The 13,710-nt window shown below is 41.2% G+C and overlaps 2 protein-coding genes across 3 annotated transcripts; both read left to right on the top strand.

Annotated features, from left to right (window-relative positions):
• Window positions 1–570: 570 nt before the first annotated feature.
• On the top strand, window positions 571–4,360 carry LOC147141012 (angiopoietin-related protein 3-like). The gene is made up of 7 exons (XM_086044031.1): window positions 571–1,145; window positions 1,404–1,514; window positions 2,198–2,318; window positions 2,571–2,684; window positions 3,264–3,359; window positions 3,482–3,754; window positions 3,839–4,360. The coding sequence occupies exons 1-7, from the start codon at window positions 642–644 to the stop codon at window positions 4,054–4,056; spliced, it is 1,437 nt and encodes a 478-aa protein (XP_085900157.1). The 5' UTR covers window positions 571–641; the 3' UTR covers window positions 4,057–4,360.
• Window positions 4,361–4,598: 238 nt separating this feature from the next.
• Window positions 4,599–12,143, top strand: LOC147141011 (phosphoglucomutase-1-like). 2 transcript variants are annotated; one of them, XM_086042858.1, is made up of 11 exons: window positions 4,599–6,014; window positions 6,967–7,129; window positions 7,260–7,406; window positions 7,524–7,649; window positions 7,900–8,090; window positions 8,242–8,396; window positions 9,019–9,134; window positions 9,217–9,352; window positions 10,708–10,891; window positions 10,982–11,110; window positions 11,702–12,143. In XM_086042858.1, the coding sequence occupies exons 1-11, from the start codon at window positions 5,757–5,759 to the stop codon at window positions 11,789–11,791; spliced, it is 1,695 nt and encodes a 564-aa protein (XP_085898984.1). In that variant the 5' UTR covers window positions 4,599–5,756; the 3' UTR covers window positions 11,792–12,143. The 2 variants fall into 2 exon arrangements, with proteins under 2 accessions (XP_085898984.1, XP_085898985.1); XM_086042859.1 differs by lacking the exons at window positions 10,982–11,110; window positions 11,702–12,143 and having other exon boundaries at window positions 9,217–9,426; window positions 10,708–10,866.
• Window positions 12,144–13,710: the final 1,567 nt, after the last annotated feature.

Below are 13,710 nucleotides of genomic sequence, written 5' to 3'. Positions count from 1 at the left end.
TTAAAGTGACAGATTTCTGTATTTACCAAAGCGAGTCTTTTTTGCCGCTATTGCCGTCTTACAACGCGCCCACCTCTGGTCCTCTCGGGAATCACTCGGGTAAGATCGGCAAATATCCAGAAGTGTCTGTTCTTTGTTTTTGCGAGATCAGTTCTCAGTTTTCAAAAACAAGTCTTTATTTGTGGAGTCTGCCAGATAAAAATAATCTTTTAAAATGTGAAAAATCTTTATGTGTGTATCAGGCCTTAGGTGCCTCCATTTACGCGATGGTGATGTTGTATGGTGCAAAAATTTCCCGGTCCATCTATCGCCTACAATCGGGTTACCCTCCCGCCGTCCGTTTATCCGCCTTTTTTGTAATCGCCTATAGGCCGGTCCGACTATCATTTTAAATGGGCTTCCGTTTGTGTGTCCGTCTACGGAATTCTGGGCTATGATAATGATGAACATTGAAGGATTCTGTAAGCAATTTGAATTTCAAGGCTGGTACACTCCAAACTGTACAGGAATTGATCTGATCCAAGTTAATCATTAACATGCTTGCGAGAGTGTATAAAGCTCATGAAGTTCCCCCCGCGGCCCTTCAGCCAGTCACAGAAGAGGGAGACGGCTGTCAGCAGTAGGACAGGCAGAACGACAACATGAAAACAACTCTGATCTACTTATTTGTCCTCGCCGGCGTCTGTCTCCCTGTCCTGTGCGGCAAAGAGGAGCCGCCCACCCCCCAGCCCGAGGCTTCTTCTGAAACCCGACCACACTTTGCAGCTCTGGATGATGTGCGTCTCCTGGCCAGCGGCCTGCTCCAGCTGGGACAGAGCCTGCGGGATTTTGTGCACAAGACCAAGGGACAGATCAACGATATCTTCCAAAAGCTCAACATCTTTGACCATTCGTTCTACCAACTTTCTGTGATGGCCAGTGAAATCAAAGAGGAGGAAGAGGAACTGAAGAAGACCGCGGTGGTGCTGACAGCTAACAACGAAGAGATCAGGGGGCTATCTGTTAAAATCAGCTCCAAGGTGGACAGCATCATGTTGGAGAAGAGTTCTCTGCAGAGCAAAGTGGAAGGCCTGGAAGAGAAGCTGAGACATCTGTCTCAGGGTCTGTTGACTGGCGACCAAGTAGGAGAGATCAATGGCCTTAGGGTAAGGCACTTCATGCTCGACCCTCCACCTCCTCGGTCCGGCAAGTTCAACAGACTGACTTCATAAGCTTATGTGTGATGTCGAATTGTAGTCATCAAAAAGCGGTTATCCCCTGTGATTAACGATCTGTGGCAAGGTGAACTCTGCCTCTTGCCCAAAGTCAGCTGGGATAGTTTCCAGCTGGTTGAGCAGTCGAAATGAATGAATGAAAACGCAGTTAACAGGTCTTACCCACTTCACTTCTTTCTTTTAAACCAGGGAGTGATTAACAGCCAGGAGCAAAGCATCACAGAGCTGCTGAAGGCTGTGAGGGAGCAAAGTGATCAACTCAACTACCAGAGGTTTAAGATCAAGAGTCTGGAAGAAAAGGTAGTGGAATAGCTAGGAATTGTCCTAAAATGTCCAAATCCTGGACGCATTATGTTTGCGGGTTATCAATTATGAAGTCCTGACATTATTATCATCATACTCATAAAGAACCTGAAGTGATGTTTGGTTAGTTATGCTTTTTTGGTCATGAACAACGTGACTGTTTGGAAGAAATTATATAATTTAAGAGAAAAAATTGACCTTTGTTAGGGTTAAAATGAAGGAACAATTATAGAATTATGGTCAATGTTAACATTGCTTTTAACGTTTTTGTGGATGTCATGCAATTCAGGCCGAGAGCTGCGTCTAACATTCTGCTTTTACAAAGATAAGAATGCTCAGCTTTATTGATACTGTCAGGGAGATTTATTTTTGCGCTTGTAGATTAGACTGGGTTATACATGCGCTGCATCATTTGGAGACTTGTTTCTCACGGTTTGATTTGCCCGTTTAGTGATATGAGCGCTAAGTATTGGAATCACTCCACATTATGATGCAGTGTTGTGGCAGTGGAAAAAAAAATACAGGCTCATCAAATGTATTCATTTTATGAACTCACGACCTCTCGGGCATTGTAATGCTCATGCATTGGTCCGCAGCAAATTTGCAACTGTATGTTCATTTAGACGCTGAGGCGGCTGTATTACGTGTATGCAAATTATGATCCACACACTGTTCCCCAGCTTACAGCCAGTACGTTTGCTCAAGACACAATGGAAAGGATGCCTGAATCCTTCAGCAGCGACGCACCAACACTCAGCCCTTATCTGGCCTCAGATTCCGGCAAGAAAACCGCAGACATGGGTAAGATCAGTATCAGCATTGGATGGAAGCTTCAGCGCGATATTAGAATTGCTATCGCTCAGGAAATGTGTTTATTCGGTCTGACTGCGTCTGATCAAGATTTCCTCAGACTTAAATAATGCTACTTTTGTCTTTTACCTACACTTTTGAAGTGGTGGCTCTTGGCACACAGTACGCACAGGGTTTACTGAGCAAATGATTCAACTTTAAATGCTCCTCATTTCAACCTTGTTTTGGGTCCATATGATATAGATCTCCCATCAGACTGCAGTGAAGTGTTCAACAGAGGTGAGAAAATCAGCAGAGTGTACACCGTCAGACCTAATGGATCGGAGCCCTTCAAGGTGTTTTGTGACATGAGCGCAGGTAAAGTAATGTCTCGCTGTGCCGCTGTGGACTCAAGTCCATTTATATTTTAGTCACTTTTGAAAAAAATGTTTTCCATTGCTTCCGTCCTTTCTTGTTCCCCGTTACAACATGCTGGTTGTTTGGTGTGCATATCACACGCACAGGTGCTGTCTCAATAAAGTAGATCATCTTAAAAATGATGTCAGTTATTCAACTAAAAAGGTGTTACTAATATTATTCAAATTAAAAATAATCATTTGAATTGTTTTATATGTATGATTTTATTTTCTTCAGATGCTAGGGTTTGGGTTAGTTAAATGCTGTAATCACCAAAATTGTATTTAAAAAAAAAAAAAAAAAAATCAATGAAGTATCGGTATTTCAATCTGTGAGTATTTAATTTACATGAAATGTGAATTTCGTTCTATTGGTATTTTCTACTGATGGAACTTGAGTTTTCCACAGTATTTTTATTGATTTAGATGCACCTATATTACTACTGAAATTAAACTCTGCTGGAAAAGGCAAAATGAAACAAACATTTAAAAAATACATTCAAAAAACAACTATCAATTTGTTGTATTGCCTTTCTTCTAGATCATGGAGCAACAGTCATTCAGCGAAGGAAAGACGGCTCTGTCAACTTTGATCAAACTTGGGAGAAATATGAAAATGGATTTGGAGATTTTCATGGTATGTCAAAGGGGAAACTCGATTCCCGGTTATCGATGCTCAACCCTAAGTCTGCCACGACGTTATCAGCTGATGTTTTCTTTCTGTGCTTCTTTTTTTGTGGTCAACCATGTCTGTTCCAGGGGAGTTTTGGCTGGGTCTCAGTAAGATTCACTCGCTGGTTGCACAGGGCAATTCTGTCCTTCAAATCAATCTGGAAGACTGGAAACAGAACAAGCGCTCCATTGAATACACTTGTGACCTCGATGGTCCAGAGAGCAACTACACCCTTCACCTCAAGCTAGTGTCAGGAGATCTGACTGACCCTATGAAGAACCACACAGGCATGATGTTCTCCACTAAGGACAGGGACAATTACAAGAATCGGGACTCCAACTGTGTCAACAACTACACAGGTAAAGGCGACGTCATTGCTTGAAAAAAAAAAATCAAGGTATCTAGCTATATTTTTCGTTTATTTGTATTTCTTTTAACTTTAGGTGGTTGGTGGTTCAATTGCTGTGGAGACACCAACTTGAATGGGAGATATTTCCTCATGAAACACAAGGGACATTCCGACCGCCGAAGAGGGATTTATTTGAAGCCAGGCAGAAAAGCTTCTTATTCGCTTAGGTTCACGAAGATCTCGGTCCATCCCTTCAACATGTCTTCGTCATCATCTGAGACTGATGGCTTTATTGCAAACAACAACCGGTGAATAGGAAACGGTAAACGGTGCATAGAGGCCTCTTCGGGAAAGCGTTGGAAGTGCTATGTGTGTGCCGCCATCGTTTCAATAGGCAAGGGCTCAGTTTGGGACTGTTCAAAGATGATCGAAGTCACTCACACAGGATTGAAGTTTAGGCCAACAGTGCTAAGTGTTGTTTCTGTTAGAAAACATCAACATGCTGGGCTAGGCTCATTACCAGGAAGAAATATATATTTTTAAAAAAACATTTCCAATGGAATTTAATGTTGTTCTGATCCTCATGTCGCACAAACTAAAAGGTGATAGCTCCCCATTTTAAAATACTTGTTAATTATTAATTTATTGCCATTTATTGGAAAACATTAATTTTCACTTTATTTTTTTGTGTTTTACATATCTATCTATATCTATATCTATATATATATATCTATATATATATATCTCTCTCTCTATATATATATATATATATATATATATATATATATATATATATATATATATATATATACATATATAAGTGGTGGATGACTGGTTAGCACGTCCGCCTCACAGTTCAGAGGTCGTGGGTTCGATCCCGGCTCCGGCCTCCCTGTGTGGAGTTTGCATGTTATGCATGGTAAGTTGATTGGATACTCTAAATTGCCCCTAGGTGTGATTGCGAGTGCGGATGTTTGTTCGTCTCTGTGTGCCCTGCGATTGGCTGGCAACCAATTCAGGGTGTCCCCCGCGCCTACTGCTCGAACACAGCTGGAATAGGCTCCGGCACGCCCACAACCTTTATGAGGATAAGCGGTATAGATGATGGGTGTGTGTGTGTTTACATCATCCGCAAGTGGAGGTCTTGCAGTTCCTTTTAAAAGTACTTTGCGTGCACCAATCTCCTGCATCACCATGCCATGTTGACCGCTCCCCTGTCCCTGCACTGAATTTAAAGGGAATGAGGGGAGCCGCTTCCACTGAATGGCAAACAAGTCGGCTGCATTCCCTCCCACAATGGCGCAACCCCCCCCCCCCCTTCTACCTGCGTAAGCAAGAAAACTCCACCGATGTGCACAGTTAGACAACACTTTGCACTAGACTTGCGCTGGGCATGAAAATAGTGCCCACCTAAGGTGCATTGCACAAAAGTACTTGCAAACTTGTGTTCTCCCAAAATGAGCCTTTTTGCTGAAATGGATCAGTGCTTCCCACTTCACCACTGTGCTGCATCTATTATTAGAGTTGATAATGTGTTTTGTAAAGACGTTGTAAAAGCCATATATCCCCTTTCAATCTCTGTCCAGTGATATTGTAATGGCCCCTTTCATTGCAAACGCTCCTCCTTAGACGTGAGATGCCATGCATGTTTTGCGTGTCATTTCTCCGAGCCTTGCTGCCCCCCTCGAAGCAAACGGCTCGCCCCGACCGTGCTTCCACACAGACACACCCAAACACAACTTTATGGCTTGACAGTGATCTCCATGCACATGTGTGAAGGAGCGTCTTCAGTTACTTGCCCTGCGTCTGCACACACACACACATTAGTTTGAAAGGTTATTTTGGGTCCAGTAAGGACGACAGTCACCCTGTGCACACTGCGGGGGGGGGGGAATAATAGGAGGAGTCAAGATTTCCCCCAGCAGTTCCGTCCCTGTAATACTTTCTCTCAAAACAACAGCTTTCCTCAAGCTTTGCCTGCTGCTGCATTGGGTGAACATTTCAAAACAAAGATGGACAACAGTCCTTTGCGGGTGCTGACGGTCCCTACGTCCCCGTACTCTGACCAGAGACCAGGCACCAACGGTCTGAGAAGAAAGGTCCATGTCTTCCAGTCCAGGAGGAATTATCTGCACAACTTCATCCAGAGTATCTTCTCCTCCATTGACCTCCGTGACCGCCAGGGCTCCGCAGTGGTGGTGGGGGGAGATGGACGCTTCTTTAACCAAACAGCTATTGAGGTCATTGTGCAGATGGCAGCTGCCAATGGGGTCAGTGACACCATGTGTGCTCATTTACTTATTTTGTCCATGCACAGTGCAAGCATCCGTAGAATTGTTACATTGTTTGCGTGTTTGAAGGATTTACATCATGTCAGTGTCACCTGCCCCAGCGTCCACCAGTTAATCCCTTCATTGTTTTTGTTCTAACTAAACCTTACACAGTTCTAATCGGCTGGGTGGGAAATGCAGATATTTTGCATTTCGCGCAAATTCGGTGATCGGTTGTAATGTCATAATTGGCTGATCGATCAATGATGTCATTGATCAGATCCGCAAAATAAGACATTACAGCAAACACAATATCATTCCAGGGATGTTCTATTCTGCCATAGTTAATAATGTAAGGTTTCTCAGCATATACAGTCAGATTTTTTTTTCTTTTTTTTTTTTCCGGCACGAATCATGGTGATCGACTTTACAGTAAATAAACAAATTGATGGATTGGATAGATTGGTCCATCTTCTGATCAGATGGATGATCGGTTATCTTTTTTTTGGTGTGTGATTGGTTCCAAAATCCTTATCGTGTAAAGCCTAGTTGTAACTTGTTTGATTTCAAAACATACCTTGATATGTTCAGTCACCCAAATGTAAACAGTGAGAAAAGCAGAAAATGTGGTGAAATTTACACTGAGAAGACGGATGTATGTTTGCATTGCAGTACATCCAATCTAAGCTTCACTTTCCACACTCAGAAAATAATCTTGGAGGAATTTACAAGCGTGAAATACACTCTCACATGACAAAACCTGCTCTTCAAGTGCCTCGACTTACATTCGTTAATAGCGAAGTCAAGTCTTGACTTCCCCGTTAAGTGAAATTTGACTCCTTGGAAGAAGAAGCACATCCAATCCAATGAAGTGGTACGCCTGCTTACACCACTCCGAGTAAAACACATGTAAACTCATACACGGGGACATTTACCTGTGACATTTCCTCAGGTGGGCCGTCTCATCATTGGTCACCACGGGTTAATGTCCACGCCGGCCTGCTCCTGCGTAATCAGGAAATTCAAAGCCATCGGAGGCATCATCCTCACTGCCAGTTACAATCCTGCAGGGCCTGATGGAGATTTTGGCATCAAGTTCAACACTGCAAATGGAGGTATGCAGGGCGTATCTGTCAAGAGTAATGTAATATCCAACAAGAGAACAGTATTGCTATGAGATTTGAGATGCAGGGAAACATTTTAACACATGAAAAAAAAAAAAAACAGTCGTTCTGCTTCATCAAGGTCCAGCCAATGACGCTGTCACAAACAAGATCTACCAGATCAGCAGAACCATTGAGGAGTTTGCCATCTGTCCCGGACTCAGACTGGATCTAACAACTTTGGGTAAACAGACATTTGATCTGGAGAACAAGTTCAAACCTTTTACAGGTAAATGAACTGAAACCAAAATGGAAGCAATTAACATTTTTGATGCATTAAACCAGGAAAACTCAAAGCTTCTGCTTCATGTCATGTCATTTTTTGGGGGGGGGGGGTCGTTTCAAGTTGAAATTGTGGATGCTGTGGAGTCCTATGCTAACTTGATGAGGAACATCTTTGATTTTGCTGCCCTGAAGGAGCTCTTATCTGGCGAGAACCACATCACAATAAGACTGGATGCCATGCATGGAGGTAAGATTGTTTTTTTTAAATCATTTTTAGTTGAAGTACAAATTCCGCTAGAACAGCTGAAAAGAGTTTCATGCCATCACAGACTGGCGAAAATGTAAAATCCTTGTTTGACTCAAGATTAGCACATGTTCACATCAGGTGACTGTAAATTCATCATACAAGCTAATGTCAACAGTCCAACTTCATACAACAGGTAAGCTTCCGCTCCATATTTGTCTTATATACTCCACCACCTGTTTCCACTCTTTAGTGGTAGGTCCATATGTGAAGAGAATTCTATGTGAGGAGTTGGGTTGTCCTGCCAATTCTGCCATTAATTGTGTCCCAATGGAGGACTTTGGAGGTCAACATCCCGATCCTAACCTCATCTACGCCGCAGACCTGGTTGACAGCATGAGGGATGGAGAGCATGACTTTGGTGCAGCTTTTGATGGTGACGGGGTGTGTTCGCCGGATGTTAACAAAAACAGCAATAGAAGCCACACTTCTGTGTTTTACATTTAAAACAAATCACTATTTGACATCTGCGACTAGAATCAATTAGAACTGGAGGTATTGATTTGTTCTTTGTGTCTGCTTATTGGCTCGCTAGGATCGAAATATGATCCTGGGGAAGTATGGCCTCTTTGTCAGCCCGTCTGACTCTGTGGCCGTGATTGCGGACAACATCTTTTGTATCCCATACTTCCAGCACAGAGGGGTGAGGGGCTTTGCCCGCAGCATGCCCACAAGTGCAGCCTTAGACAGGTAAAATGTTTGGCATGGTTTATATTGAAACGATTAACCATGCAGGTCTTTCTATATGAAAAGCAACGCGCTAAAGTTCTTTAGATAAAAAAAATTCTTTACAAGAATATGTTCTATGCAGCCCCACTAGTTGAAATACGGAATTTGGATTAATATTACGTTTGTGGAATATGAGTTATGCAGTGAAATCCACCCGTTTATGTACATCTCAGGGGGCGGCCATTTTGCTACTTGCTCTCAGCTGAAAATGACATCACAGTTGCTCTGGGCTCTGCTAACAACCAATCATGGCTCAGCTTCATAAAAAAAGGTGAACCGTGATTGGTTGTTACCTGAGCCCTGAGCAGTTTTGATGTCATTTTCAGTTGACAGAACATGACAAAATGGCCGCCCCCCGAGATGGCTAAAAACAGGTGGGTTTTGCAACTTAACTCATATTCCACAAACACAATATTAATCAGTATGCCATGTTTAGACTAGTGAAGGCACATAGAACATAATGCAAAGAATTTGGGGGGGGATTGACTTCCGCTTTAAAATGTATTCATCAAAATTTGTGGTTTTGCTTCCATTTCAATTCTGTGTGTGCTTCAAATAATTTCTATTTCTGTATTTCTTGCAGAGTAGCCAAGGCAACAAAAATAGAGCTATATGAAACTCCCACTGGGTGGAAATTCTTTGGAAACCTCATGGATGCAGGACGACTGTCTTTGTGTGGAGAAGAAAGCTTTGGAACAAGTAATAGCTTAGCCTTATAATTTATAACATATTCTTTGGTATTTTTCTGCGTGCGATTGGTTTGTCACATATCATGTTTCAGGTGGAGACCATATTCGTGAGAAGGATGGGCTTTGGGCTGCGCTAGCGTGGCTGTCCGTCCTTGCAACAAGACGGCAAAGTGTGGAAGATATACTTAAATACCACTGGCTAAAATATGGAAGAAACTACTTCACCAGGTGTGATGTGGCCAAAAGCAGCTGTGTTCAAAGACTGACGCATTTAGACCTTCAGTCAGTCAATAAATCAAAAAGTGAGAGATATCAAAATCATTTGCTAATAGGCCACACGGCGAACTCGTGCTTAGCACAGCCGCCTCACATTTCTAACGTTGGGTTTGAATCTTGGCTGCATCCTGCCCACACTCACTTGACGTGTGCATGTTCTCCTCTGCTTCCTAGCTCACATTCCCCAAACATGCATGTTAGATTCATTGAAAACTCTAAATAATCCATAAATGTGAATGTTTTTTGTTTATGTGTCCTGCGATTGGCGGGCAACCAAAACAAAGTGTAGTCTGCCCCGCCTCAGAGTCAAATGTGTTAAAATCCAGATCACACATGACTCTAATGAGGACCAGTGGTTTAGATCAGTGTTTTTCAAAGTGCTGCGAGATATTGTCAGGTGTGCCGTGGTAATGTATCTACTTTGTGTGCCTGTGCGGTCTAGCGCCTGGCAGCGTAATCAGGTAGTTACTAGATTGTAGTACTCTTTCATACCAGTAGGTAGCAGCAGCAGGTAGCTAATGGTCTTTGTTTACTAGAGACAAGCGAACTAGTGACACATGGATGCAGGTGGATAGCAGGACGACGGTGACAGTGATGGATACGTTTTTGTACTGGAAAACTGCTGAATCTGAACTGGACCCTGGACAAAATCCGGACGCAGATGAAGGCCCTAGTATGAGTGAAGGTCAAAAGAAAGCAACAACATCCAGCAAGGTTTCTGGCGCGAGGCAATACAACGAAAGCTATCTTGCATTTGGATGTACTTTTACCGGAGATGCAATGTCACTAACTCCGTTGTGCTTGGTATGTGGTGAAAAGCTCGATTAAGTCATTCCTTAATGTTAAAAAATGCTTATATAAACAATATACCACGTATATTATTAAATTAGCTTTTTTTCACAATTTCAACTAGTGGTGTGCCGCGGGATCTTTTCAATGAAAGAAATGTGCCTTGACTCAAAAAAGTTTGAAAAACACTGGTTTAGATTACAGATTAGAAAACGCACTTTTGATCAGAGCATTACTGCCATCTAGCGGGTGTCACAATCACTTGCACTCGGCACTATAGTATACAATTCTGAATTCAAGGAAAAACAGTACTTAAAGGTTGACTATTAGGTTGTAATAAAATCAGTTCATTTTATGAACGCACTAAGCATTATCAGGGAGTTGTTTTGAAGTAGACATCTGGACTGCAAATACATAGTTTAAAATATTAACCATTCAAACCTTTTCTCAGCAACCAGAAGGAAGCATGATCCATTATGCTGACATATGTTTTGTTGTTGTTTGTTTGTTTGCTCCAGATATGACTATGATAACATAGACATTGATGCAGCCTGTGATATGATGGAGGATCTGGAGCTTATGATTGCAGACAAGTCCTTTGTGAAGCGGCGATTTGCAGTGGAAGACAAAATCTACCACGTGGAAAAGGCAGACAATTTTGAATATACAGACCCAGTTGACAGCAGTATCACACGGAACCAGGTACTGTACAGCACAAAGACAAACTACTACATCAATACGTACATTCCAAATGCTGGAAGCCGTGTCTGGAAATTCACATTTCCTCTGTAGGGTCTGCGGATCATCTTCTCTGATGGCTCTCGAATCATCTACAGACTTAGTGGTACAAGTACTGGCGGGGCCACAGTTCAAATCTACCTGGAAAGCTATGAGAAAGAAAACGTCTTTCAAGAAACACAGGTAAATAAAAAACATAAAACAAACTTATATAAAATATTTTCAAATATATAATTATTTATTGCTAAGGGGAAAATAAGAATAATTATATACATAAACAACATGGCTTTGTACTTTTAATATCCCGCCTAATTTAAAGAATAGATGGATTGATTTGTTTTCCTGGTGAATACATATCCTTGCCTTTAGCTGGAATGGACACAAGAAAATGTTAAGAAACATTACTTGAAACAAATATTAGCTATTTGCATTTGCATCTGAAATGTGGACATCAGTTATTGTGTTACCTGTTTTTTGTTATCAATTTATTGTTTTCAATGTATTTGTTTTTATATGTCTGATTATTTTTTTCTTTATGTGTATGCAGCTGTAGGAGGTTGAAACATGCAGTATAAATAAAGTTGAGTTGATGTAACAAATTCTCCAAATAATAACAACAATAATAATAATAACAAAAAAACAACTGAATATATCCAATATTAATCAGCATTTCATAGTAATGCAACTATGTTGCCATTGTCTTAATGATCAATAAAAAATTACTTCTTTTTCGTAAAATTCATACTCTGTCCAAATTTTGTTTTTGTGGGACAGGTGGTGCTGGCACCGTTAGCTACAATTGCTCTCAAGATTTCCCAGCTCCATCACAGGACTGGTCGAACTGGTCCATCAGTCATCACATAACCAAACCCGCCAGTCGCTTTTATTTTAAATATGAACTTTATATTTGAACTTCTAATCCAATTGTGGCAACAAAACATGTCTTTGAAGTTGAGGCAACAGTATAATCATTGCATGTGACTGCGCCAGATTAAACAGCTTTTATTTTTGGTTTATGACTTACTTTTCCTCTTTACTTTTTGTATCTCAGGTAGGGCATGGTATGTTTTGTCAATGTTTTACAGTATTTTTTATTCTGCTGTGTCTGTATTACTGGCCTTATCTATCAGTCTGCAATTTGTATTTGTGAAATAATATCCATGACCATCCATAATGCTTGACGTCTGTAAATTGGAGTGAAATTGATGGGTGCTGAGGGATAAAAAAAACAACTTGTTCATGCATATAGAACACTTTTTCACATAGCAGGTGACATCTCCAGAATAAAATAGGTTTTTTTTTTTGGTCATAGTTTTTAAACCTGCAATGAAAAAAATGTTTAATTTACTCAATTTTATTATGTCAAGTGGTTGCATGAAGTAAAATCATATGGATCAGGATACATTTTTTTAAATAGACTAATACAATACTATACATCTGGATCCAGATTTCATTTTGTGCAGTCAGATGACGAAATAAAATGGAGTCAATTCAACACCACATTTTTTGTATGTGATGACTTAAAAGCATTTATATTTTCGGGGTAACTTCAGTTCTGTTGGCAGCTTCAGAATATTTTTTCCTTTTTTATTTTTACCACTAGTATGTTCATAATTTGATTTTCTAAACTAAATTCTCCAGTGACTGTAATTGTTTCTGTACAAGGGACATTTTCTACAGAACACGAAGCATGGTTTCAATTGGAGGGGCAGGACTTCCATCAGTTTGCAGTCTTCAGCGCTGTGATTACTTATGCGCTTTGAAGCATTTTTTTCCTCATTTCATCTCCGGGTTTGAACCAACCTGAGACCTCAACACCAAAAAATAAAGGAGAGGCAACAGGGGGTTTCCTCCCACTTTCCAAAAACATGCATGGTAGGTTAATTGATCAGTCTAAATTGCCCCTAGGTGTGATTGTGAGTGTTTATGTTTGTTTGTCTCTGTGTGCCCTGCGATTGGCTGGCAACCAGTTCAGGGTGTACCCCCCCCCCTGCTGCTTGATGACAGCTGGGATAGACTCCAGCACGCCCGCGACCCTTGTGAGGATAAGCGGTTTGGATAATGGATGGATGGAAGGATGGATGGATGTTCTATGCGCCCCCGCTAGGCTACTTGATGTCGACTGACATGACATCAATAGTGCCTAAAGGCTCATCTTGCGAACGTCACATGACCAAACCCAGAAAACAGGTGAGCCATGATTGGTTGTTACCTGCATGAGCCATATGGGACCTGTGATGTCATTTTCAGCCGACACCAAGTAGCAAAACGGCCGCCCCCTTAGATGAATAAAAGCGGATGCATTTTGCAGCTTAATTCATATTCCACAAATACAATTTTAATACCATTTCTGTGTTTAGACTAGCAGGGCCGCATAGAACATATTGCAGAGAAAATGTTTGCACTGACTTCATCTTTAAGGTAGGTTTTCTTTAGAAAGTTATATGTTTGTATTGCCAAAAAGTTCTAGAGATACCACTACAAAAGGAGTTCTGAAGTTTGATTTGACAACACTCTGCGTAAAGAATATTTATTTGCCCAAAAATGCTTTGCGCTGGTAAGGGGTACTCAAAAAATGTTTCACAGGGGAAAAAAGGTTGACAACCACTGCCCCATTTTATCCAAGGCTTCGTGGCTGCTTTGTATTACAACTTTAGAACGAATTTCATTAGAACATTGATGACATTAAGAAGTTGGCTTTTATTTCGTAAAAGCAGCGCTTCGCGTTACCTTCCACCAAATCCTTTTGTCGCGTGCTGATTATGTCATCAAACAACGAAGCA

This window comes from Filicampus tigris, chromosome 10, assembly GCF_054856515.1.
Source record: "Filicampus tigris isolate MCC_2025a chromosome 10, RoL_Ftig_1.0, whole genome shotgun sequence".
Taxonomy (NCBI): Eukaryota; Metazoa; Chordata; class Actinopteri; order Syngnathiformes; family Syngnathidae; genus Filicampus; species Filicampus tigris.
This window is presented reverse-complemented; position numbering and strand designations above follow the sequence as displayed.